This window comes from Pinus tabuliformis, chromosome 6, assembly GCF_031772625.1.
Source record: "Pinus tabuliformis cultivar Carrire ecotype Pingquan chromosome 6, CPIR1, whole genome shotgun sequence".
Lineage (NCBI taxonomy): Eukaryota > Viridiplantae > Streptophyta > Pinopsida > Pinales > Pinaceae > Pinus > Pinus tabuliformis.
In genome coordinates this window covers 1,851,943,557-1,851,971,257 of record NC_142292.1, presented here as the reverse complement: position 1 = coordinate 1,851,971,257, position 27,701 = coordinate 1,851,943,557, and the positions used below count along the sequence as shown (strand labels likewise).

General features: G+C 38.7%; 1 protein-coding gene across 1 annotated transcript in view; it reads right to left on the bottom strand.

The window, feature by feature from the left end:
- The window catches only part of LOC149266414 (aspartic proteinase 36-like), a 210,418-nt gene that overhangs the window by 174,622 nt on the left and 8,095 nt on the right, over nt 1-27,701 (bottom strand). The window contains exon 3 of the mRNA XM_089408156.1: nt 9,777-10,001. Within this exon, the coding sequence (XP_089264282.1) occupies nt 9,777-10,001 (225 nt within the window). The remainder of the gene's footprint in view (nt 1-9,776; nt 10,002-27,701) is intronic.

The following is a 27,701-nucleotide window of genomic DNA, read 5'->3' as shown; positions in this document are numbered from 1 at the left end:
ATCTCCTGGTTGAAGAGGTTGACCCTTGGCCTTCTTGTCAAACAGGGGTTTTATCTTCTTTTGGTAATTTTCCAATTTAGCCCCCACCTGTTCTTTGTTTTCATGAAGTTCAATCAATCGGTTTATCATTCGTGTCAAAGCACTTGGCCCTTCCTCTATTATCAGGTTTATCCCCAAAGCTTGGCAATTGGATTCTGATAAAACCTTGGCCAACCCCTGGCCTTTTATGAGCTTAGTAGGGTTTATGTCTAACTCATATTCCTGTATCTTTGCTATCCACCTACCCCTTTTTCCTTCACTGTCTCCTTGCACAAGGATGTCCTTGGCCGATGTTGTTGGGACAAATGTTGTGATTTTTTATTGTAACCCATACACTCGAAATGCCTTCAAAGCTTTGAAGTGCATAGGCTTGTTTCTCCAGGATGTTATATTTCAGCTATGCATCCCTCAGGACTTGGATAAAGAAGGTGATGTGTTGTTCATAACCATCTTTATTCTTCTGTAGCAGAACTGCAGCAATAGTATACGGAGAAGCAAAAGAAAAGATATAGAAAGGCGTTGAGTAGTCAAGGCTGACTAGTACTAGTGCTTCAACCAAAGCTTCTTTAATTCTAGTAAAAGAGTCTCGAGGGGCAGGGCTCCACTTGACTTCATTTTCCTTTTTTAGCATATTTGTAATACCCTTCACTATTTATGCATAGTTGGGTATGAACCTTCTCAAGAAATTGATTCTCCCGAAAAAGGCTTGGACCTCTTCCTTATTTCTGAGTAGAGGAATGTCACTGATAGCTTTGACTCGCTTAGGATCAATTTTCACTCCTTGCGGTACTATGTGTCCTCGTAGCTTCCCCTCGCTCAGGGCAAACTGAGATTTCTTGGGATTCAAAGATAGCCCATACCTCCTGCATTTCTCGAAGGTGAGCTTCAAGTGGAGGAGGTGTTCTTCATTGGTCTTAGAGAAGCCTGTGATATCATCCAAGTATACCACTATGACCTTGTCTTGCTCTCCTACAAAAGCTCTATCCATAGCTTTTTGAAACGCGGTCGCTGCACTAATAAGACCGAAAGGCATGCGAGCATACATGAAAGTTCCCCACAGGGTGGTGAAAGCAGTCTTCTTCTGATCATCAGGGTGGACTGCCACTTGGTTGTAACCAGAGAACCCATCCATCATGGACATTCTGACTAACCCAACCACCTTCTGCAATATGTAATCCATCTTAGGCAATGGGTAGTTGTCTTTCAACAATGCTCTATTAAGGTTCCGAAAATCTACACATAGCCTTATTTCTCCATTCTTTTTCCGAACTGGGACTAAGTTGGCCACCCACTCTGAGTACCTTAAAGGCACTATGATTTTAGCCTGTAGAAGTTTCCTCACTTCTTTTTCAATGGAGGGGAGTAAGAGTGGATTAATCTGCCTGAGCTTCTGCTTGCATGGTTTTATTCCACTCTTTAAAGGAACCTTATGATGTATGATGTCAGTATCAAATGCTTTTAAGTCCTCATAGGACCAAGCAAAAACATCCTTATAGATTTTGAAGAGATTTAAATCCCTTTGTTTATATTGCGAGGGGATTCCTTTTGATAGTCTGACCATCTAGGGTTCATCCTCTGAGTCGATATTGCAATCTTCTACATGTTCGTCCATCTCTGGAGCCATTGGTTTGGAGGCTACATCATCCTTGTTAAATAATCTTTCCAGTGGGACTAGCCCATGAAGAATGGTATTCCCTTTCAATTGTAGAATTTTATGTCCATCCACTGTGTCTTCCCATGAAGTGGGTTCTTAATCTGCCTCTTTTTCCTCTTCTTGATCAATGGTTGAGTTAGTGAACACCCCAACTACTTCTATAAATCGTTTGATCTGCTCATCGTTCTCGAATACCTATCAGTGCTTGACATTATCAAGTGTAGAGGGTTTGTATCTGACCTCCACCTCGTACCTGAGAAGCGGATTTTAAGGGGGTTTGAGATTGCTTGTTGCTATAGCGAGGGAATCGGCGATTATGTTTCCTTCTTTGGACAGAAATTGGATATTAAAATCCAGGAAGAAGTTATCAATTAAATCCCATACTTCATTCCGGTAAGACCTCAATTTGGGGTGTTTAGCCTGGCACTGATTTATGATCTACTTCACAATCAGCTCGGGGTCTCCATGCACAGTTTAGCATTCAATATTCATATTCCTTGTTGTTTGTAGCCCTAGGAGTAATGCTTCATACTTTGCCACATTGTTGATTGCCTCAAACTCCAACTTGATTGAGAGGGGTATCAAGCTACCCTCAGGAGATACCAACAATACTCCTGCTCCATTTCCCTCTTTGGAAATTGCTCTGTCAAAGTATAATTTCCACACTTTTTTTCATCTGTGTGCTGGTGTTCTAACTGCATTGTTAGGTGTACTAGTGTTTCTTCTAAGATGGTCTTCTAAGAATAGGCATGAGAGGTCACTTTCTTTTCCATACACTGGAGAATTCTTAGAACCTTCAGCTGGAGTCACCATTTTTATGAATCTAGACTCTCTGTACAACCTCCTTTCTTCGCCTCCAAAAGTGGGAATAGAGGCATAAGTTAGATCTAATTTGATAGACCCCCCCACCTTGGAACCCCAAGACCTTGATAGGAGCATGTCGAATCGAGGGGGAATGTGTGCCACTACTATGTCCATCAATACGCTCTTCACAGGGATATGAGCCAGGTTTACCACCAGATCTTTTATCATTCCCAAGCTTTTGACCCTCTTAGAGTCAAAGGAGTATAGGTCCTTGTAGGGCCTGTTGATCTACAAGCCAAGTTGTTCCATCAAGGCTAAGGGCATGAGGTTATGCGAGGCTCCGGAGTCCAACATGCAATTATGCAATAAGAGGTCATGAATTACCAAGGTCTCATAGAAGGGTGCAGTGGAAGGATCATCAAGTCCTCTTCATCTTCCCTTTGCATAGAGCACCATGCTAGATCATCAAGTCCTCCCAAGCTTCCATGTCTTCATTTACTCTGTCAGTGTCAACCCCGGTTTCATGTCACAAGGGGCCTTACAGGGTCAGCCCATGCTGATTTTTGAATGCTCCATCTCCTCTCTTAAATGCCTCAGCTGTCAACCCACCACGCCTTTAAAGTTCTGCATTACCTCGTCACGGAGTTATCGCATCGGGATTTCCCATTAAAAGTCCTTACAGGACGAGGCATTCCTATCGACTTTAGCCCCTTTTGCTTCATGTGACCAAGGGCTATGACCAAGCGCTTAGTCCTCGAGCACTAGGGCCTTTGGACTGCCCTCTAGGGATCTTTTTCCTTTGTTACATAGAATCCTGCATATTGGTGGTTTCTAATGCTCGCCTTTGGTGCCTCCTCCCCAACATTGCAATCTCCAATGCGCGATGCGGTCTGGCCCACTTGAAAAAAGGATAAGGGAGAGTCTACACCCTCTATAGCTTGCAACCACCGAACACCGATTAGGCCCACCCGGGATATCGCAATCGACAATTTCATAACATCACCTTTTTTTGCTCCCTTTGACACTTACGATCGTCGATATGTGGGACCGCTTGTCCTGCTTAGCCCTTGGTTCTTCGCTCTTCCCGTGACCATTGGCTAGCCCCCTTATCGGAGCCCCCCCCCAATCAGAGGTTCGCAATCGGCGAATTCCTTGTGATGCACAATGCGTTGCTACCATCGATCGCTAATTGCCGATTGATGACGTCATCACTACCACGTGTCGTTTCCTGAGTGGTGACACGTGTTACTCGGATATGCCCCCATAGTGTTGATTTGGGGTAGCATCGGATGTTCTCTAGCCATGAAAATTGATGGAGAGGCTAAAGCACATGAGATCTCCAAGACCCAGAAATGGATTGGACAAATTGTACCCGGTTTGGGAGATATTAAAATAATTAATATTTTTAATGGAGCTCCTAAGTCTAAACTTAGGAAAAATAAAATATTAATGGGTATTAATATAAAACTAGGTTAGAAGGTTCCAAAAGTCATGGATCAAGCCAAATCTAATCATAGACGTTGATTAGAGATTTAATCTCGGTCGTTGATGGACCAACGAGAAAAGTATAAGGAGAGGCTTGAGGGTCAGTTGGAGAATATATTGAAGGAGACCAGTCAATTTGATTTCTGAAGCGGGGTTAGCTAAGAAATTCGAACTAGTGGTCTGGAGAACAGCAGGATGCAGCGAGTACAGAACAAAGTCGAGAACAGCACCAGAAGATCAACGCAGAGGTTGGAGAGGCAAACGTAGAGCCTCTCAGGCAGACGTAGAGGCAGTAGATTGCACAGTCACTGGAGGGCCTGCATGGGTGACGCAGAGAGACCCAGTGCTGACGCAGAGAGGCGGAGGCTAACGCAGAGGGTCTGGGAGCTACACAGAGGTAAGCCAAGCTAACGCTGAGGCTGGGAGAAGTGCTGGAGAATTTTCTCTCTGTTGGGTAAGCCAGTTTAGCACCCAGTTGTATTGAAGAATCGCTGAATAATAAAATACTCCCTTGCTGCACCGATTTTCCCACATTGGGTTTTTCCGGGGACTATTGTCCAAAATATCTGTGTCGATGTGTTAATTCTTGTGCATGTGTTTATTTCTATATTATGGTATGATATCTGCAGCAGAATTTATTTTAATGTTTACTGAAGGATTTTCATAAATAACTTATTGGGAAAATAAGTAGGTAAAATAAATCAGTTGTTGCAATGATCGAATTTTCACACAACGGACCCTTGAAAATGTCAAAACAGCATGCCACGTGTCCTCCGTACTGCCATGTCATGATGATGTCAATTGCCACGTGGACCCATTGGGACTAATAGTATTCTGCCACATGGCCCCCTAGCGGAGAGAGAAAAGGTTCGCTGCCCCTAGGTTTTTCGTTGATTTCCTTTGCAAATCATTTTCGACCCTTCCCGATGATTTACACTTATCGGCACATTCCTCCCACGATTTCTTAAGAGTGACCAGTTGAAAACATCGATTACCGATTTGCAATCTATTTGGGCAGTTGCAATCGTCGATATGTCGCATGGTTGTGAGGTGTCGCCGATATGCGAGCCCGCCGATATGTCACATGGTTGTAAGGTGCGATCGTCGATTTGTGATTTGTCGATGCCCTCTGAACCTCCGATCGTCGATAAACTAAGTGCCATGGACCTCTGATCGCTGATTGCCGACATCGGCGATCGCTAATCGCAAGTTTGCTCCGACCTCCCCTGCTTCTGCTTTAGAAAAATCCGATTTGCGAGATCCGGGATTAAACTTAAACATTTTCCTTTTCTTTCTAGTTTTCAAGGGTAACTTTCAACCTGCTCTAACTTTTGATTCTGGAGTCCATTTGAGGAGTTCCATATACCGTTGGAAAGCTAATTCCGAGCACTATCCATTGGATGGTGTCTGATTTAGCTTTGAGTGCTTCTATGGCTTGGAGGCTAGCTCCAAACATCTTTGTTCTTTTTCCCTCTTTGTACAACTAGAACTCTCTTTTCAAAAGGTGACAACACCTCAGAGATCACAACGAAAAACTACTCGAACAAGTGAAAAATGCTAAAGCCACAAAGAAGAAACTCAAAAAGCATTTATTAGAACAAGAAGAAGAAAATTTACGTTTAAAGAGCCTTAACCAAACATTATTAGAACAAATCAAAAGTTTAAAAGATGATGAAGCTACTAAGAATAAAGTCAGCAATTCATAAAAGAATGAACTTGTACGTCTAAGGAATCATAACCAAACCCTACTTATGCAAATTAAAAAACTTTAAAATGACAAGAAATCACTGAATGACAAGTTAGAACAACTTCAAGGTGAAGTATTGAAGTCGTCAGTCGTTTCAATCCAAGTTGAAGATAAAGGAATAAATACTGACCCAGTCAATATCACAAGTAAGGAAGAAGAGGAATCTAGAGAAGTTAAAACATATGCAGAAGTTGCAATTCAAACGATGGACATTCCAAATGATGATTCAGTCGCCAACTCAACAACAACAGCGCCTGAAGAAAATCAGGAATCAACCACTAATATGATAAGGGAAAGCCAAACCAAAGGAGCTATGTATCGACATCCAAATCACAAGAGCAAACTTTCCAATCAAGCTACGTACTAGTATCACTCAAAAAATAAACGACAAATTTATGTTTCCAGGAATACTGAAGTTTGCAGAATCCAATGATACGATAACTATTCACCACACATCTCCAAAGATCAGAAGATACCCCAAAAGATTAATCTAGGATGGTCTGATCCATTCTCAGTATGACAATTTTGTCTATCACTCAGAGTATCATATCGTCTTGTATCAACGAAGATGAAAGTTCAAAGACGAGAAGATGTTCTCAGTAAGCTTTGAGGACAAAGCTTCTTGAAGGGAGAGGCAATGTTATGAATATAAATTCATATAGAAATAATAATAAATATAAATATAAAAATAGATAATAAATAATAATCATAATAATATATAATTAAATAATAATTAGTTAAACAAAGAGGCATGTCCCTACAAACATGTCTGTTCGTGAAAGGGTACTTACCTGGCTATATATATAGGACCCTCATTCTCATTTGTACTCATCCTACATTCATTTTTTTATACAATATAAAATTTACAATTACTATTATATAATGGATGTCTTTGTCTTCGAAGTATTTTAAATATTTCCGCTGCATATACGACTTTTGGTCGTTACATATGAAGTATTACTTATATGCTAAGTCATCGGATTCGTCCTAAACCCCCTGCGAATCCCGAATCCGGCGAATCTAACACGATTCGGTCCGGATTCGTGTCCAAATTACAGGACACGTCGTGTCCGAGGGCGTGTCGCGATTTTAGGACACGTCGTGTCCGAGGGCGTGTCGCGATTTTAGGACACGTGTCCGGTTTCCAGGACTCGCTAAGCTCAGCGCGGGAATGAAAAGGGCGTGTTTGCTCATTAAAATTGTCATTTGGCAAGTGATTTGTGCAGTTGGCAAGTGATTTGTGCTGTTGGAGCAAGGAGTAAAGCATTTTGGCAGCTTCATGATCAAGTCTAGGCCCTAGTATTGATATGCTATTCATGGTAATGTTAAATTCGTAAAGTAAAAGTGACATTCTCCTTAATCTTCATTTTCATCCTTTTACTTAAATTTTTAATATTACCATGAAATGACTCAGGATGTTTGAGAGTGGTTCCAGCCTCATTGGATTTCATATGGAGAAAGTGGAATTTTAGATTTCATTCAAAATCCAGCAGACTTATCAGTTTTTCAGGATTTTAGGATTGGGGGATTGCAATGTTTCCATTGAATTTTGTCATGTATTAGGGTATGGAACTCGTATTTAATCAAGAGCACCAAACCAAGAGCTTCTGAATATGTCGCTCCCGCTCTCGCTCCCCGCTTTCGCTCCCGCTCCCAAGTAACACTGTTCCTGATGATATGGGTTTGGACACCACTGTTGAGTTGGCATTGGCCAACATGGATCTCAATGATCCAGTGCTAGAGCCTGTTAGATTTGACGACTTAGAGGGGTCAACCTCCATACTAGCAGATGCAGAGGCGACTATGGATACAGCGGAGTAGGAGGATGTAGAGAAGAGCAGTGGGGACCATGATGATGGGGACAGTGATGCTGATTCTGATGCTGATTGATGCCTTGAGGCTTGTAGACCTGTAGTTGTTTTATATTTTCTATTTCTATTTGCCATTGGCATTGCACCAACACTACCTATCTAACACATTTTGATTTGATGACTTAATGAGAAAACTACAGTTGTCAATGTGTTTATCTTACTATCTTGTAGTTGTAAGTTGTCTTTCAGTTATGAATTATGAATCATGATTTAAATTTTAATAGATTTATCATTTATGTGACCAGTACTACTGACATTTATTTGAATTTTGTATGTACTATGCATGCTAATAGCTATAGATGAAGATCTATGTTTGAAATCAATAAATTTGTATCATTAATTAAAATTTGTGTAAGAAATATGATAATATCTAATTTTTAATATATATGTATATTTTTTAAATATATATATATATAATAAAATAATATATAACGTGTCCTAATGTGTCCTGTTCCGGGGGGTCAGCGTGTCCGAATCCAACACCACGAATCTCGAATCCTACGTGTCTCGAATCCCCGTGTGAGGTGACTTAGCTTATATGGTAATTATTATCCTGAGTTGTCACATGATTTGGGTCGTGAATTGAAGTATTAGCTGCTATAAAATGAATATTTCAAATCATCAAATGAATATTTCAAATCATCACTAAGGCTACAGAGAAATAGATGCTACAAACCCCATGTTTGAGATGAATCAGATACTACATTAAAAACCATATTTTTGTAATTTCTAAATTTTTATCCACTAATTTTCTCCCTCCTACTGAAGTTGCATTTGGAATTGGTAACGTCCCTGATTCTTTGTTTTATGGCATGAGATTTTGCTACAGCTTAATGACAACATTAAAGGGGGATGTTAATCTGGGATGCAATGCCTTCTCTCTCTTGTCCCATGTCCTAATTAAAAGGATGTTAAAAATGGGATTATTATCTTCATTTTCAGCCAAGGCCAATCTTATATGCCCAATTGTATATTACTGTAATCACAATATATAGTTTTGCTTCTTGCTAATTCTAGCTATAGATAAAAGCGTAATCAAATCAACAAAACATTTGCATGGTTCAACTACAAGTTTATCAATTATTAAAAAAATAATGGTAGGATAATGGATTGGATCCATAAACAACAAAGAAAATTCAGGCACCAAAATTATGGCAAAAATACCATTTGAGTTTTAGATAAGATAATTTAATTAATGTACAACAAATGACCAAAAAAATGATCGACAACACTACGCAATACACAAGTGGCTATACATAGTGGGAGAGCAAAGGCCACTCCTATAAAAGCATAACATCAAAGCTAATATATATGATCTATGTGTAACTAACACAATGCCAAAAGAGATATACATTGCTCTAGATCCAAGTACAAGGAAAAAGAACCTCAGTGCTCTAAGTGACATTTGTCAAATGGAGGAGAAGGGGTCCTCTGAAACTAGGCATGAAGCTCTGCTATCATCCAAGGCTAAAGGAAAAGATCTCTATATGGAAATATTTCTGGTGGAACTTGATCCAGTTCAGGAAATGACTCTCTCTCTCTCTCTAGAAGAGGTGACCTGCCATCAAGAGCTAGTGAAAGGTAGGGAGCAAAAAACAATCATAGAGTTTGAAGAGAAACCGCACATTTCAACCATCATCATGGTTTAGAGGGACTGAGAAACTTTATTGCAAAAACAAGAAGGAAATGAAGACAAGCAAGACAATGAGAAGAGGACATTAGAGATATATTAAAGGGTTTCTAAGCAAAGGTTGGAAGAAATGCAAACACTATGTCTTCCAGCAAATAGAAAATATAAGATAACTCTATTAATGTCTAGCAAATGACCACAAAATCAGTTCAATGTAACTAAGATAGCACATCCCATGCAAGTACAAAGTGGGAGTGCCAAAACCTAAAACAATGCTAAAAGTAGAAAAATAATAGGATCTTAGAACAACCTAAAAACTAGATGCTAAATGTCTAGTTAATAGCACTTAGGACAACATAAAGCATTATGTAATGTTTCTGTTCTAGGAGTTTAATTCATAAATACCTTATGTGCATTCCAAAATGTGTGATGAGCATGCAGTAAGGAAATCAATAACGAAGATATAAACTAGTGGAAAATTATCAAAATACTATCGTGCAAAGCTCACAAATAACTAGTTAGATAGGGAAAAGCATCAATGCTTACTGATTAGGGACTATTGGGGTCGTATTCAAGCCATTCTGTACCACATGTCCAATAGTAAGGATACCACCTCCAATATCTCCATCTAAACAGTGAGCAAACATCTTGGGGACTTTACCCGATAAAGCTAGCTGTGAAACTATAGATGTATTGGATTGTCCAAAGCCAAGAATACCATCTAGTGCTTGATCACTTGATTGCAATTCACCCGATTGTTGATAACCACACCTATATTCAGTGCAAATGTTTGAGATATTAGTATTTCCCACTGTTGGGCAACTAAGCAACAAAACACAAATCTGTTATATATATATATAGGATGTAAAACATTTTAACTTCAAAAACTAACAAATTTTGAAGATTAAATAAGGGAATTGGAAAAGAAACTATATTGTTCATAATTATTTTCTCATACTTTGTACACAACAGTTTTTTGTCATTTTATCTAAAAAAATTCGCAGTCACAATTTTTCTTTCATTGCCACATGTAGATTTCACCAAAAAGAGTAATGAAACAAAGAAGTTAAGAAATGCCAAATATAGAAGCTCTAAGTAAATCTTCAACATCGATCCACCACTTTCATAATATCTATCAACGTTTGTAACTTTGTCCTTCCACTGTATTTTAAGTTTTAAATTAGAACAAAGGAAAGAAGTTACAACTTACAAGTTGATCAGACTTGCCCTAGTGAACATGTGTAAACATGTATTATATCTGTTTTTTTTTCTATTTTGCACTTTACTCTCACCACTTTTGCTCAAGTTAGTCTAAATTGATCACATGCCCAATTTATTGAAGTTCATTGGAGACATGGTCAAAATTGATCACCCTCTGGCAACTTTGTACTCTAGTAATACAATACACTGTACAGACAAGGTATGTAGTCCCTGCAATCTCCACTCTAATACTCGCTCTCTTATTTCTCATGTGTGAATATTTACATTGTTGATACTATGCTCATATCAATTGGTATCAGAGCAAAATGATTGCAGTCTTTAAATCTGGTCACCTCTAGGGTTTCAATCTCAAATCCCTATTAGATCAAACAACAACATTCTTCTTCAGCTCAAGACCTTATAGGTAGCCTACTTAGAGGGTCTCCACCTCTTAACCTCTGCTAGATGCATGCTCTGCAACAAACTCTAGACTTTTGTTCTCACATCAATTAGTTGCAGATTTGGAGCTCTCATTGCAATTGTAATATCTTTTGATTAGTGTGGCTGATTGCAATAAAATCAGTGTCATTAGTAGCAAAATAATCAGTGTCATTAGTAGCAAAATTTTGGTTACATTTCCAGAGTGGGGTTATAGTAGCAATTCTTTGTAGTATTGAATGAGCTATAACTTCACGAAATCAACCTTCAGTATCTGTCACAAATCTATTTTGCGACGGCATTTTCTTTTTACCTAGCACCCAAATTGAACCCACACAAACACCATCGAAAGCTTAGTTTGAACATTGCTTCTAGATAGGGGTGATAATCACAATGATGAATTGAGGAAGTTATGTAACGGACCAAACTAGGTCATCCACTGAATATCCAAAATAAATAGCATAATGTAAAGAAATATATATGCGATATAAAATGTATGTGTAATTGAATAATATCATAAGTATCTATTTAACAAGACCCCTCATCACACTATAAATAGCCTTCATTGGTCACAAGGGTGAATGGTGGAGTCCCTTTGGCTATTATCATTAGTATTTAATGTTATGACAGTATGTATATATCTTATGCATGTCCATTTCGTCCATCTTAAACGACGCTTTATCCTCAAAGCATAGTCTGGAGAAGTCTTTCATTTTTCTCGTATACAGTGATTTCACTTGATGCTCTATTCTTGAGGATGTCAAGGTTGAGGAGATTGTACCATCCAATTTTGAAAATAAGTTGAATTCATATTCCAGAATTTAGTAATGTGGACTGATTTTTTATTTGTGCAATAAAATTTGTGATTCAGGTGACAATGTATGTGATATAAAATATATATTTGTAATCAACTAATATCACAAGTATATTTTTTACAAGCCTCTCGTGACAATATAAATATAGTTAATTGGTCACAACGCTGAATGATGGAGTCCCTTGGGCTATTATCATTAGTATTTAATGTTATGTATATATCATATGTATGTTACATTTCGTCCACTTTCAAGGACGTTTTGTCCTGAAGCATAGTCTGAAGAAATCTCTGTCTTTGTTCTTGCATGTAGTGCTTTCAGTTGATGCTGTATCCCTGAAGATGTCAAGATTGAGGAGACTGGAGCATCCAATTTTCAAAATGAGTTGAATTCACATTCCAGTATTTAGAAATGTGGACTGATTTTTTATTTGTGCGACAAAATTTGTGATTTAGGTGACAACATGGGTTTATAGTTTAACTTCTTTCTAATGTAGGAGGATCACCGAATGAACCTTCGATTGTAACTAGATCTCAAAGTGTCACTTCATCAATTGATGACATGTTGCTATAGATAAATCTTCACTAAATTTTTCAACTTTGAATGCATCTATGATAGTTCCCTTATTCATTGCTTGGTCTTTATCCTTGAAAAACTTCCCTAATTCAGCTAAATCTATTATTGTTTCGTTGATCAATTTTCTTTATTGGCAAGTTGTAACCTTTTCTGTTGTGTCTTCTTTTCATTATTTAACTTCATCTGTGGATGTGGGTTTTGACTATGATTCCTTAGGAGAGAAATTTCATCATCTTTCTCATTGAGGACTTTGTTCAAATTTCTTACTTTTTCCTATACCTCTTCATGATTTTTTTGTTGAATTTGATTTATATTTGGCAATTTGCTGAGAAAGCCAAATATTCTAAACTAATGTACCACACCATTATTTTCTTGGTCAAGTGCTTGAATGCTACGCAGTTTTTATCCAAACTCTTGGTATGAGTATTGGGTGGGGGGTAGGGGACGGAGCATTAACCAAGAGTTTCCAAGAAATACATCTACTTCATAGCTATGTACAACTTCAAAATAATCTCTTACCTTCTTAAGGTCTAGTAGACCATATAGGTCTTAGTGGATGTTAATCATCGTCATCATTTTATCTAGATTCTAGTCATTATTTTGAGCTTTTCTGATTTCCTCCTTTCCAATTTGTAATCTAACATTAATAAAATTATCTTCGATAGAGAGGTCAATGGCAATGCCCACATGATCATCCTAAAACATACCTTGCAAATAAAAAGTTGCTTATGTAGATGATAAATATGGTGGTGAATTGAATTTCTTTGTCTATTTCAAACTTTGAATTTACAACTTAAAGTGATATCCTTGCTTATAAATATGTGGGAAATGTAAGATACTATTAACACTCAAAATTGTCAAGTTACAAATATCAACTTTGGAAGACTTCTGCTTGAAATTAAAAGGGTTAAAAGGTAGCTAAGGTGCCAATGTCATTGTTACCACCAAAGAGTGGGTAAGCCCATAGGAGAAAAAAATTATCCTACTATGGAGTCTAGACAACCAGTTGCCCTACATTGCTTAGTATATGATAATATGCCATATTCCTCGAGCATTTCCACCAGTCAAACACCTCTCACCATCCGGCACTCCTTTTGAAGGTAAGCGGTGAAGAAATTCAACCCCCACTCCGGTTATCAGTTTTCCTTATCACTCCATGCATTTAGTTTTAAATCCAAGCATGATAAAAATTCTAAAATCTGGAAATGACAATATTTTCTGAAAACACAAATTTAGAGATTTCACAACTGCTGAAATTGGAAAAATAAAACACAGCAAAATTATGACAACCACACACAAAAAATAACACAGTGATTTTTTGTCAATGTGACCCTAGAAAAACCCCCTACAACTCTTGGGGAAAACCAATTTGAGAGCTCTTCTTTATTTTTGAAAATGCTTTTACAAAGAAACTCAAATACACAGTAAAAATTCCAGCAACCACAAATTACACCTTATCTCGATTTCTGTGGTTGAACTCCACCTCGAAAATCATGCCAATCAACAAATAGCCAAAACAGAAACTTTTCCAGCAAAAAAACAGCATTAAATGTTTTACAGCCTGCCTCGAAAATCATGTCCAAAACTTGTTGAACAGACCGTAAGGATTTCAGCAGTACAGCGGCCTCGAAAATCATGCCCAAATCTGCCTCGAAATTCGTGCCCTTTCCGTTGTCCCTCTTCCTCGATTTTTGTGCCTTTCTCCTATTGTACAGTCTTGCCTAGGGATGCGTGCCAATAAATGTTGTTGCCTAGATTTTCTTAAATATCTACTTGCTGCTCTCCTTCACTTCCTCACTGCTCGGAAATTTTCTCCCTGCTCTCTCTTCTCTTTCTCTCAAATGCTCATGAAAGAATTAGTTGATCTTTTTCTCTTCTCTTCTCCTTTCACTCTCTAAATGACCTTTTGGGTTATCCCAAGATCTAATGGCTAAGATTCATTTACATCTAGGGATGAGAATAAATGTGCATTTAATTCTCATTTTCTATTTTTAACTCACCCACTTAAATAAAGACCCACTTATCCTTTTATTTCCATAGTCACTTTTTCACTTTCTAATTCTTCATTGACTTTAATAAAGTCACCCTTAAATTGAAATGTAACTTTGCCACTTATAAAGTCACTTTTAAATTAAATTGACTTTACCACTTATAAAGTCACTTTAGGAGAAACGTACAAATAAATTTGGACACTTTTCCCTAGGCTAAAGATCAAAGCCTTAGGAAACTACTTGTCCTCTAGTACCCAAATTTTAACACTCCCTCTTACCGAGGAAAGTGTTCCTCACCACTCCCATCTTTTCTCTGAAGTAGACACGCTTGCCCCGTGGTAAGGCTTTGGTGAAAATGTTTGCTACCTACTCATTTGTGGAAATGTACTCAAGCTTGACAGCGCCCTTTTATACATAGTCTCTAATGATGTGATACTTGATCTCAATATGCTTTGACCATTCTACTGGGAGTAGTAAGGAACTGTGAACTCCCTTCTAATGCCTGCCTCAACACAAAAATCAACAAACTCACCAAGGATATACTCCCCTCCATTGTCTGACCTGAGGACCTTGATCTTCCTACCTGTCTGGGTCTCTACAAGAGCTTTGAACTCTAGAAACCACTTGAAGACCTCACTCTTGGTCTTCAAGAAATAAATCCAAGTCTTTCTAGAGTGGTCATCAATGAATAAAACATATTACTCATAGCCACTCAAGGATACATGAGACATCCGACCACTCACATCAATATGAATCAAGTCAAGGATCCCAGTCGCTCTGTTGTCACTGCTGGGAAAATGGGATCTGGCAAACTTCCCCATAGCACGTCCTTTGCATACATCAAGGTGATTAGAACTGAAATCTGGCACACCATTGGTGATCTCCCGCAATGTACTCAAGGCCCCATGATACATGTGCCCCATCCTGCGGTGCCAAATCTCACACAACTCTGAACTGCTAGATCTGTTGTCGGTCCTGTCTCGGGTGCTGCTACTCAATGCCATCAGGGGCTGGAATGAGAACTTGTACACCTTGGCATGGCGCACACCAATCTCTCTAGCTGAAGAAGCTGGAGTTCCCCTAGGATATATAAGCACCTGCCCTCTCCTAAACAACACATCATACCCTCTGTCCTCAAGTGCTGAGACGAATATCAGGTTCTTCTTCATTCCAGGCACATATAGAACATTTGACACTTCCAAGGGAGGTTTGGGTCTCCTATCGAATGTCAATGCCCCCACACCAACTGCTCTAACAATGTTGTCATCACCAAGTACTACCTCCATATCAGTATCACCCTCTGAAAGCTCTGAGAAGTACTCTCTGGCTCCTATCATGTGGCAGGAAACGCCACTGTCAACATACCAAATGCTAGAAGATGCTCTGCTAGTAGCGGGGAATGCACACTCCCTTTGAACCTGTATGGTAGGTGATCCTGCACTAGTGGCTTCACAAGCTATGAACCCAAACTCCCGATCAAAGCTCTCTGAGAAGCTCTCTATCTCTGCAGAAGCTGCCATGGGTTTGTCTTTCCCTTTCTTGTTCTTCTTCTCCAGACACACAACAGCATAGTTGTTATATACCTAGGGGGATAATATGGGGTACCAAGGGAGGTACCCAAGGTAATAATGTAATAATGGGATTGGTCATAGTAATAAATAAGGTGGTTAACCCATATCATGTAAAGGACCACAAGTAGTTAGTAATAATGTAATGGGCCCATGGTATTAGTCGATGGTATGAGGGAACCATGGTAATGATCTATGGTATTGTATGTATGAGGCCTATATAGAGGCTAGAGACTCCACATGGAAGATGGTCAAGGAATTATTGTGTGAACAGGCATATGGCTTGTGGAGTATTCTCCTTCCTTAAGGAGTGAACGTATGGTGTTGCCCTACCATAAGGGTTTTGATCAATAAATAATCATTTCATATTATTTTTGGGTTTATTTGCATTATCTTATATTTTCATATCAGATCTATAACAAGTGGTATCAGAGCACTTTCTTGGGCAAACAGTGGAGAATTTTATTTTATTTTTTTCAGGATTTCAGGGGCAGCAAATTTGCAGATCAGATCTGTATGTTTTGGTGCAAGATCTACAAAATCTAATTGCAGATCTGAATTCTTTGAGAAAAAATAGACGATTTCAAAAAAAAAAAAATCAGTTGAATCGGAGTCCGGATGAAAGAGATATCGCTAATCTAAAAATCAGTGGGATTGCAAAGAATTTTTCAGGGCAGAGAGTTTGCGGCGCAAATCTGGACGTCCTGGTGCAAGATCTGCCAAATCTAATGGTAGATCTGGAATCTTTGTGAAAAAATACCTAATTTCAAACAAAAAAAATCAGTCGAATCGGAGTCCGGATGAGGGAGATATCGTTGATTTAAAATCAGCTCTTTTTGCATAAATTTTGGTGACGGCGGGAGAGTTTCAGCGCAGATCTGAAATTCTAGTGCCTGTATCAAGATTTCTATCACATGGGCAGATGCAGAATGATTGTTCAATTTCCGAAAACAAGTTATAATACGAATTCTGAGCAATATTGACTAAACTGTGACAATTTCAAATTTTCGCCAAGTAAGTGAAATTTTTCCAAACCTTCATGGCTTCTAGCAAGGAATTTTTTACAGGAAAAAATAATGGTCCTACTATTGAAGAATACATAAAAGAACAGAAATCATTATGGAAAAATAACTAGAAATGGTGGGTAGTGGAGCTACTTAGAGAGGAGGTAGCCACATGGTGGGGATTACTTAACAAAACGAAGTGTTACAACCTGCCCAATGAAAAATTTGAAAAATTACTTTTAGACAGAAGGTCTCATGCCAGAAAACAAGATAAGGAGAAACATGTGGGGCTATTTCATACTGATATATCCTTATTGCAGGTTCATGGATTGATTCAGAAGGAGAAGATCATTGTTTCTATAAATCCTAGTTGCAAGCATAATTTTATCAATGTTAATTTGGCAAAAAAATTGCAAGTTCCAGGAAAACACATTAAAAACACACATGTGGATGATGAGAGTGTTCAAGTGTATAAGGATTTGAAGGTTTCTAAGGATAAGTATGTGTTGCATGGTGATTTTTATACTTCAGAGATGGATAATATGGATGTTGTTTTGGGAAATCCTTGGATGGAATCTGCGGGTACTATCAATATTAATGTGCAGAAGAAATTACTGAAGGTCTGGTATAAAAAGAAGAAAATTACATTACATGATATTTCCATTAATAAACAGGTAGAGTACATGGAGGTTGAAGCAGAAGATGTTCCAGGGACTGACATATCAGATGATGAGCCTTTGATGATCGACAATCAAACACAAACAGAGGCTGAAGCAGAAAAGGTTACAGGTTCATCAGAGGAGGACTCAGTGGTTGAAGTCATATTGGAAAAGAAGACACCACAACAAGAACCACAGCAGGGTGAATTAAAGAAAAAGACACCAGGATTAAAACTTCAACATATCATCACCCACATCACCCCGCAAGACAACCATCAAGATGGCAACCAATTACCCACACGGACAACAACCCCCACAGTACAGATAGAGAGGAGCGAAGATCCACCTACTACACATCAATACAAAAGAGCTGCCATGGTCAACTTCCATCTCAAGCGAGCGAGACACCAGCGAGATCGAGGGTTCACCTTTCTCTTGGATGGCTAGATGCACGTGCATGGTACCAGTGGACTACTCTTTTGAGTAGATCTTATTATTTGTGTTTTTCCCATGTTTCGGGGACGAAACATGCTAAGGGGGGTGGAATGTTATATACCTAGGAGGGATAATATGGGGTACCAAGGGAGGTACCCAAGGTAATAATGTAATAATGGGATGGGCCATAGTAATAAATAAGGTGGTTAACCCATATCATGTAAGGGACAACAAGTAGTTAGTAATAATGTAATGGGCCCATGGTATTAGTCGATGGTATGAGGGAACCATGGTAATGATCCATGGTATTATATGTATGAGGCCTATATAAAGGCTAGAGACTCCACATGGACGATGGTCAAGTAATTATTGTGTGAACAAGCATATGGCTTGTGGAGTGTTCTCCTTCCTTAAGGAGTGAATGTATGGTGTTGCCCTACCATAAGGGTTTTGATCAATAAAGAATCATTTCATATTATTTCTGGGTTTATTTGCATTATCTTATATTTTCATAGCAGATTTATAACAATAGTGTCCCAACTTTTGACAATTCCAACATTTGACTTTGGAATAGTCCTTCTCCTTGTTCTGCTGCTTGCCTTTACCTTTGCCTTTGACTCCATTGTTGGAAGCTTGCTTCTTTGCTCTACCCTTCTTGCCTTTCGCTAACAATGCCACATTGTCATCCTCCACCTGTTTGGCTGCCCCAAGATGGTTCTTTCTGATCTCATTTTGAATGCAATCATCCCACAACCTCTCCAAATCAGGAAGGTTTTCCCGTGCAATAATGCCATCCACAAAATTCTCCCAAGTCTTTGTAAGACCATTCAAAGCAATCATAACCAACTCAGTGGGTGCAATGATCTCACATACGGTTGCCAACTCATCTCTCACTGAAGTGATCTTTGTGAGGAATGTTGTAGCACTGTCAGTCGTAGCCATTTTAATGGCCTTCAGTTTCTCCTTTAGGACCATTTTTCTGTTTTCATTTGAGTTCACTTACGGTTGCCAACTCAGCTCTCACTGAAGTGATATTTGTGAGGTATGTTGTAGCACTGTCAATCTTGGCCATTTTAATGGCCATCAATTTCTCCTTTAGAACCATTTTTCTATTTTCATTTGAGCTCTGGTAAACACTGGTCAAGGTTGTCCACATCTCATGTGCTTAGTCTTTCCTCTCACATGAGGAATGACATGATCTTCGATTCCTTCCAAGAATCAATCTTTTTGCCTTAGCATTCTTTGTTAAACTCTGCCAACTGTACAGGGTGAGCACGTACTACTACTGGGTTCTGTGGTATTTACCATAATGCCCCAGACTTCTACTTCCTCAAAGATGCTCTGGATTCTCTCCTTCCATGCACTGTAGTTGTTCTGCCCATCCAATCTGTCTTCAACTGTCAAACCCAAAGACATGTTTCACTATCCTACCAAACTAAAAAAAAATCTGTGTAAAAATTAGTTTGCTGTAATTTTTTTCACTTTGTTGTCCCAAACTACACTTTTCAACCAACCAACCTCTGATACCATGAAGAAATTTCAACCCCCACTCCGGTTATCAGTTTTTCTTTATCACTCCATGCATTTAATTTTAAATCCAAGCATGATAAAAATTCTAAAATCTGGAAATGACAATATTTTCCTGAAAACAAAAATTTAGAGATTTCACAACTGCTGAAATTGCAAAAAATAAAACACAACAAATTATGACAGCCACACACAGAAAATAACACAGTGATTTTTTGTCAATGTGACCCTGGAAAAACCCCCTATAACTCTTGGGGAAAACCAGTTTGAGAGCTCTTCTTTATTTCTGAAAATGCTTTTACAGAGAAACTGAAATACACAATAAAAATTCCAGCAACCACAAATTACAACTTATCTCGATTTTTATGCTTGAACTCCACCTCGACAATCATGTCAATCAGTGAACAGCCAAAACAGAAATTTTTCTAGCAATAAAACAGCATTGAATGATGTACGGCTTGCTTCAAAAAATTTGTCCAAAACTTGTTGTATGGCCTACCTCAAAAAATGTGCCCAAAACTACTTGTACAGGCCATATGAATTTCAGCAGTACAGATGCCTCGAAATTCGTTCCCAAATTTTCCTCGAAATTCATGCCCTTGTTGTTGTCCCTCTTACTCGATTTCTGTGTTGTCCCTCTTCCTCAGCTTTTGTGCCTTTTGTCGTGTTGTACGATTTTGCCTTGGGATGCGTGCCAATAAGTGTTGTTGCCCAGATTTGTTGAAATGTCTTCTTGCTGCTCTCCTTCACTTCCTCACTGCTCATAAATTTTCTCCTTGCTCTCTCTTCTCTTTCTCTCAAATGCTCATGAAAAAATGAATGATCTTTTCCTCTTCTCTTCTCTTTTTATTCTCTAAATGACCTTTTAGGTTACCTTAAAATCTAATGGCCGAGATTCATTTAGATTTAGGGATGAGAATAAATGTGCATTTAATTCTCACATTCTATTTTTTAACTCACCCACTTAAATAAAGACCCACTTAGCCTTTTATTTCCAAAGTCACTTTTTCACTTTCTAATTCTTCATTGACTTTAATAAAGTCACCTTTAAATTAGAATGTAACTTTACCACTTATAAAGTCACTTTTAAATTAAACTGACTTTTCCACTTATAAAGTCACTTTAGGAGAAAAGTGAAAAAAAAAATGTGGACACTTTTCCCTAGGGCAAAGATCAAAGCCTTAGGGAACCACTTGTCCTCTGATACCCAAATTTTAACAGTTGGAACGGGAACGAGAAAGTCTACATGATGGGATGGTCATATAAGGGTTTCAGTGACCTGGGGAGACATGGTGGCCAATTTATCATTTTCCCGCATTAAAAAAAATGTTTTAATTAAAATAAAATAGGGAAAAGTGCTCCATGATTAAAATAATAATAAAATAGAAAGTTTTAGAGGGGGTCCATCAGATCTATAAAAGAGGAGGAGGTCATTGGAGGACATCTTGGATTTGACATTTCTTCTTGTATGAAAGGTTGAGAACCCGGTTCTCTACTTCATTGGTAGCCCCAGGACGGAAACCCTCGGGTATGTTGTTGAGTGTTTGACGAAAACCCAACTCTCTTTGAAGAGACTTCATAAAAGAGTTTCATAAAGCTTCAAGGATATTAGAGCGAGGATCATTCAGTTCCTCAATTGGTGCTTCATCATCTTTCAGTTTAGTAGCAACTGTTGTTGGAGGGAGGGTGCAGCCGTTGTGGAGTTTTGTGGGATCAAGATCATCATAACAGTAAAACATTTGGAGGTCCACTCAGCGATCATCTTTCCTATTTTGTCTCAGATACTTCTAGTTGTACTCTGCATGATATATTATAATAAATGAAACTAAGTCATCCCTTGTGCTATTTTTTCTGATGTTATTTGATTTTATGGGTTTACTGTGTTGGTATCATTTATGGGTCATTATTTACCGGTGCATTTTGGTATAATCTTGTAGGTTTTTGGCAAAAATGACAGCATAAAATTTTATAAAGAAAATTCTCAGAAAAATACCCAAAATTCCCGAAAAGGGACATTACATGTTGCAAGAACTTAATGGCGTGTGTTTCTACTTATAAAAGTATTGTTGAAATATTGAGTTAAATATTTTCACTGTTGGGATTTTATTGAAGTCAAAAATCAAAGGTCACCAAGTGTTTGACAAAAGTGCTAAGAGAAACTATTAGTATTTTTGTCCAGTTTTTCTTCATGGTATCAGAGTTGGGGCTCTGAAAGGACAATAGAAACATTATTTCTTACTAAGATAATAAGGTTGTAGAGGGGAAAATTGTTTGTTTGTTTTCTATTGAACAATTGAGAGAGAATGGCTTCCAACAACAATATGAGGACAAGTTGGATGGGGTGTCCAACTATTTGCAATGGAAGGTTAGAATAAGTGTTGTTCTCAGGGAGAACAAACTGTGGAGATTTGTCAACACTATTGTTCCTAGTCCCATATTCGATCCTATTGCACTGGACATTCATGAAGAGAATGAGGCTAAAGCAAAAAGGATCATTCTAGATGGAGTTAGAGACCGCCTTATGCCTCATTTGGCTGAGAAGCAAACAACCAAAGAAATGTGGGATACTCTGAAGAATTTATATGAAGCAAGGAATGAAAATAGAAAGATGGCTCTCAAAGACAAGTTGCACAATGTGAACATGGCCAAAGGAGAACGCGGCCTCCTACCTTACCAGAGTGGTGTGGAATTTTCTAAGTCTGACACATCAGAAATCCCTACTGTGTTATCTGGTTTATTATCTCCTACTTGTTCTTTCCATTAACAAGTTATTTATAATTATAAATACCGAAATAAACACAAATGCAGTCTTCACACATATACAGATCAGCAACTGAAATAACTGAGACAAACACACAAGGGACACCATTATTTTTGGACAATCGTCCCCAAAAAAACCCAATGCGGGAAAACCGGTGCAGCAAATATGAGGGTTTTATTATTATGCAGTTTTTTGAATACAACTAGGGTGTCAAAAATGACTTGCCCTTCAAAGATTTTCCTTAGCATAAGTACCTCTCCTCGGAGACAGATAATCTGGTTTATCAGCAACCAAACTATGAAACCCATAGTGACCTCCATTATTCCTCCACTGGACAGCGAAAGCTGCTCCAAGCTTCCTTCCGGAATTGTGTCACCCTCCAGGGACTGCGTCACCCTCTACAGCTCTGCGTCTACCTCTCAACTCCCAGTCTGTCCCACGAAAATTCCTCAACATTGCCTCTTCAGCGCAGCTTCAGCTCTGCAGCCCTCTGCGCTGCCTACGTCAACCTCTACTGCCTCTGCGTCACCTGCACTAGCCTCCTCAACCTCTGTATCAATCCTGGTTTCCTCTGTGTCAACCTTCCAAGGCTCTGCGTTGTCTCTCTGGCACTTTCTCTGCCTCTCTACTATGTATTCTCAGCCTTCTGCCGAATTGCCCCTTGCTGCAACAGATCACTAGTTTGATTTCTCAGCAAACCCTGCCCCAAAAAATCAAATTGATTGATCAACTTGGTGTCTTTCCAACTGACCCTCAAGCCTCCTCTTATACTTTTCCTGTTGACAATTCAACAGTCGAGATTAAGCCCCTAATCAACAGCTGAGATTAGATCTGGCTTGATCCTCGTTATTTAGAACTTTCTCACCCATATTATATTAATACACATTAATATTTTAATTTTCCTAAGTTTAGACTTAGAGTCTCATTAAAAATATTAATTAGTTTAATATTTCTCCATCCGTGTGGAATTTCCCCAAACAATTTCTGGGTCTTGGAGATCTCATGTGCCTTAGCCTCTCCACCAATTTTCTTGGCTAGGGCACATCCGATGCTACCAAAAATCAACAAGTGGCTCAGGTAAAGGACGAGTCAACAACTGAAGCGGAAGTCATCTCAGTCTCAGAGTTGGTGTGGATAGCCTTAAAAGGCTTCACTAACGAGTGGGATGTCTTTTTGAAATGTGTTGTGGGTCGAGAAAAACTTCCAAATTGGAGTCGATTGTGGGATGTCTTTACTCAAGAAGAGATCAGAGAGGGTTCTCTAAGTAGAAGTCAGGTGAAAGCAGAGGGTGTTGATGAAGAGAATGTAGCTCTTGCAGCAAAGGGCAAAGGCAAAGGAAAGATGAAGGGGAGTGGGGGATCCACTTCTAAGGAGAAAGACATGAGCAAGGTTTGGTGCTTTGCTTGTAACTAGTATGGTCACTATGTTGGTTAGTGCCCTAACAAGAAGAAGAGGAAGAAGGGGGAAGCTAGTCTGGTGCCAACTTCAGCTGCAGTGAATGTCTCTAAAGAGAAGCTAAAGAAGGAGTTCTCCTTGGTGTCTCATCTTTCGAGTAGTAGTGTTGTTGAGTGTGAGAACACTGGAGTTTGGTTTGTGGATAGAGGGGCATCGTGCCACATGACAAGAACTAAAGCTATGTTCTTGAGTATGAGAGATATTGACTCAAACATGCATGTTGTACGTGGGGCTAGCACCACACATGTAGTGACGGGGATTGGATATGTGAGGTTCTAGTTGGAGTCAAGAGGATGTTAGAGGGTGACAACAAGATGTGGGTACCAGAGCTGCGAGCAAATATTCTCTTCATGGCAGCTTTGGAGGACGACAAATATGCTGCCCTATTTTGTAATGGACAGGTAGTGATTTATCTGATGGGAGAGAGTGTGGATGTAGCACAAGTTATTAGCATCTATGTCAACAACATGTACAAGCTGGCAGGTCTTCCTATGGATGGTGAGTATGAATGGATATCATATTCAATGGTAATGCCAAAGGCAACTACAAGAGAGGATACTTCTAGCTCAGTCAAGAGATGGTCCTGGTTCAAGATGATAGAGGAGGATGCTCAAGGTGGGAGAGAGAAGTCCCCTAGGAGCATAGGAGACTGACAAAGTCTCCAATTCATGGTCCAAGACAAGTAGCGGGACAAGCTCCAGTGTCAAAGGGAGCTTCTACAGCAATTAGTGTGATGGGTTTGTATAGAGATCTGGATTTTACAGCAAACAATGTGATGGGGTTGCAAATGAGGGTTTTATTATTATTCAACAAATTTGTACCTAAAAATTACATAAACTGCTTGTCGTAACATGGCAAAGCTCCAACAAATTATTTTCTTCACTTCTGCAAGTAAATTCTGTTGAAGAAAAGGGTAACTAGGTTCGGTATTTGTCAATGTAATTTTGATCTTTGTACTTGTCAAGAAAACGAATTATTATTTGTATAAATTATATGAATGAGTTTCTTGCTCATTCTATAGATCTAGGAAAGTCAAAGAGTCAAAATTATATTGAAGAGCTCTTCTTGAGCATTTATGTAATGAACATGAGTCAACCTAGTGTCAAGCAGCCCTCCAAGACAAGCATCGTCCTTCAAAGAAGAAGCCTGCAAACAAAGCGATGAAAAGACATCATGACGGCCTACAAAAATATATTAAATAACTAAATGATAACATGTCAATTCACCTGCATAAGTCGGCTCAAGCTAGAGACATAACCACTATATATACCCAACTGGGGTATCCGCAAAAGAGACAGAAAATCTCGGACATCTTTGAAGTTTTCGGAGTTATGGTACAAGACTTTGGATAGCACAGTAAGACAGAAATCTCGAATAAGTGTCTGCAACTTCAGATGATGACAGAACCTCAAAATACCTCTCAAATCTCAGTGACAACTACAGTAATCTCCTCGCATATTTCTCTGTAGTCTCGGCCTAGTTCAGGGTACAGGGATCTCAGATAAAGACAGAGGTTCAGTGTGTCAATGAAGAAAGGTCATGTCTCAACAGTCTTGGCATAATGATAATCAGACGAAGCTCAGTGATCTCACAGTGAAGCATTCTCGGCATACTAGTCACAGTCATCATCTCAGTGAGGTGGTAATCATGAAGATAAGGTCATGATCAATATCTCGGTGCAACTCTCATACATTATAGAGACCTCGTTGACATAAAGATGATCTCAGTAAGGGTGCAGCAAGGATATAAGTAAAGGAGCAGCTATGGTACAACAACGATGATCTCATTATCATGGTAAAGCCCTCCATAAAGGTGCAACAATAATGTTGCAGCAATGAAGAGTGCAGTAGTGATGGCCTCAATGATGCAGCTATGATGATGATCTAGATGACACAGTAATGATGATGATGATGTCAACAATAAGAAGAGGATTGGTGTCTTGGTCTTGGAGTGGCCTAGTAGGTCAAGGGTCATGGTCTTGGTATTCGTCAAGTAGAATCTCTATAAGAAGAATTTTGTGCGGGTTTTCCTCTCCAAGAGGGAGAGGTTTTGGCCCTGGCAGAATGCCAACTTCTTGTGTTCTTGTCTCTTTGTTTTGGTAGCAGTTTGATGAACTAAACACACACTCATAATAAGAAGAAGATCAAGATAAGATAAATTATTAAATAGTAAAATCATTTCACAAATTGCTATCATGCTAAGAAGAAGCACATTAACTACATTTGCCCTAGATTCTTCAACAAATTTGACCACATGGAAGCAATTTGGCCCTCCTGTATGGCACTGACTTGACCAACACGTGCTGCCTGGAGAAAACTCAGCCTCCACTAGCAACTCGCACCCCTAGAGAATATTTCAACCTCCAATGGCAAAATCGATCTTCTCTGGCAAACTTAGCATTTTTCCTACAAATTGACCTCTCCAGCAAATTCATCCTCTCTGGAAAATTGGCCTCCTAGTAATTCACACCATTGTAGAAAATCGACCTTCTACAAAATAATTCAACCTCCTTCTATCTCTCAAAAACTGGAAATCACTGGGAAGAAATCTCTCCTCAATCACTGTGGAAACCCTCTGTTGGTGTCAACCCATGCTATCACTGCGTCCTTGCTTATTCGTTGTCTGTATGCCTCCAAAATGCCTAGGGACTTCCTCTTATAATCTCTCGGTGAGCAATCAACGACCAAAATCTGATCACGATCGGTGGCTAAGATCATCTTGACTCCATCAAATCACTTTTCTAAAAGTCACTAGAGAGAAATCAACTTGTCTCAATTAATATTGATTAATTAACATGTTTTTACTAAGTTAGACTTAGGAAAATAATTAAAAACTAGTTAATAATCTAATTAAGACATTTTTCCTTAGAAAATATAAACTGGGCTTGGAGATAATTTATCCTCTTGTGCTCTCTGGCTCATTGACACCTCCTGAGATCATCTTGACTCCATCAAATCACTTTTTTAGAAGAGAGAAATCGACTTGTCTCAATTAATATTGATTAATTAAATGATGTTGATAAGTTATAATTAGGAAAATAATTAAAAACTGGTTAATAATCTAATTAAGACATTTTCCTTTAGAAAAAATAAACTGGGCATGGAGATAATTTATCCTCTTGTGCTCTTAGGCCCATTGACACCTCCTAAGACTAGAACACCTGTCTGAGCTACAAAATCTAACAAACTAGTCAATTGCATGCCAAGGATCCATCTTTATGTGCTAATTTCTTGTACTAACATGCAGATTTTAAGATGATTTTCAATGCATGACAAACTAGGGACACCTCCCTAAGATTGGAAAAGCACCAATCCAAACAAAGAAGCAATCAGCGAGTGACCTTTAGGCTAACTGCCTATTAGTTATCACTTCATTTTTGTGCTTCAGGACTTGGATTTAGCACTTTCCTGTGGTGCAGTTTTGGGTGATAACATGACCCATGTCTTCTACTTAACAAGTAGTTGGTATTATGTCACTTTTTTTAATTATTTTTTTGACATGACCTAAATCTATTTTTTTAAGACTAAGGTCGAAGTGTTGAACAAGATCACAAGAATTAAAGGCCTTGGTTGGAAACCAAACAAGAAGGATGATCAAAGTACTTTAGTAGGATAGTGGAGGAGAGTATACCTTCAAAAAGTTTGATTCTTTATGAAGGGAAGTCGATATCAAGAAGGAATTGACTACAGTTTACAACCCACAACAAAATGGGACCACTAATAGGGAGAAGAGGGTTATCAATGAGACTCCTAAGTCTTTGATTCATGACATGGATCTACCTATGAATTTTTGGGCTCGGGAATGTAATACAATCATGTATATCTTCAACAGGTATCTTCACAGGATCTTGAAGGATGTGACACTAAAGGAGGCATTTACTAGTACGAAAACAAATCTATCTCATCTCCATTTCTGGGAGTCTAGTTTATATTCTTATGCCTGAGGAGAAGTGGAATTGTAACCATACAATATTAAAGGTCTCTTTGTTGGATACAATGGGACTTTCAATGGCTTACAAGGTCTATATTCCAAATTAGAAGAAGAT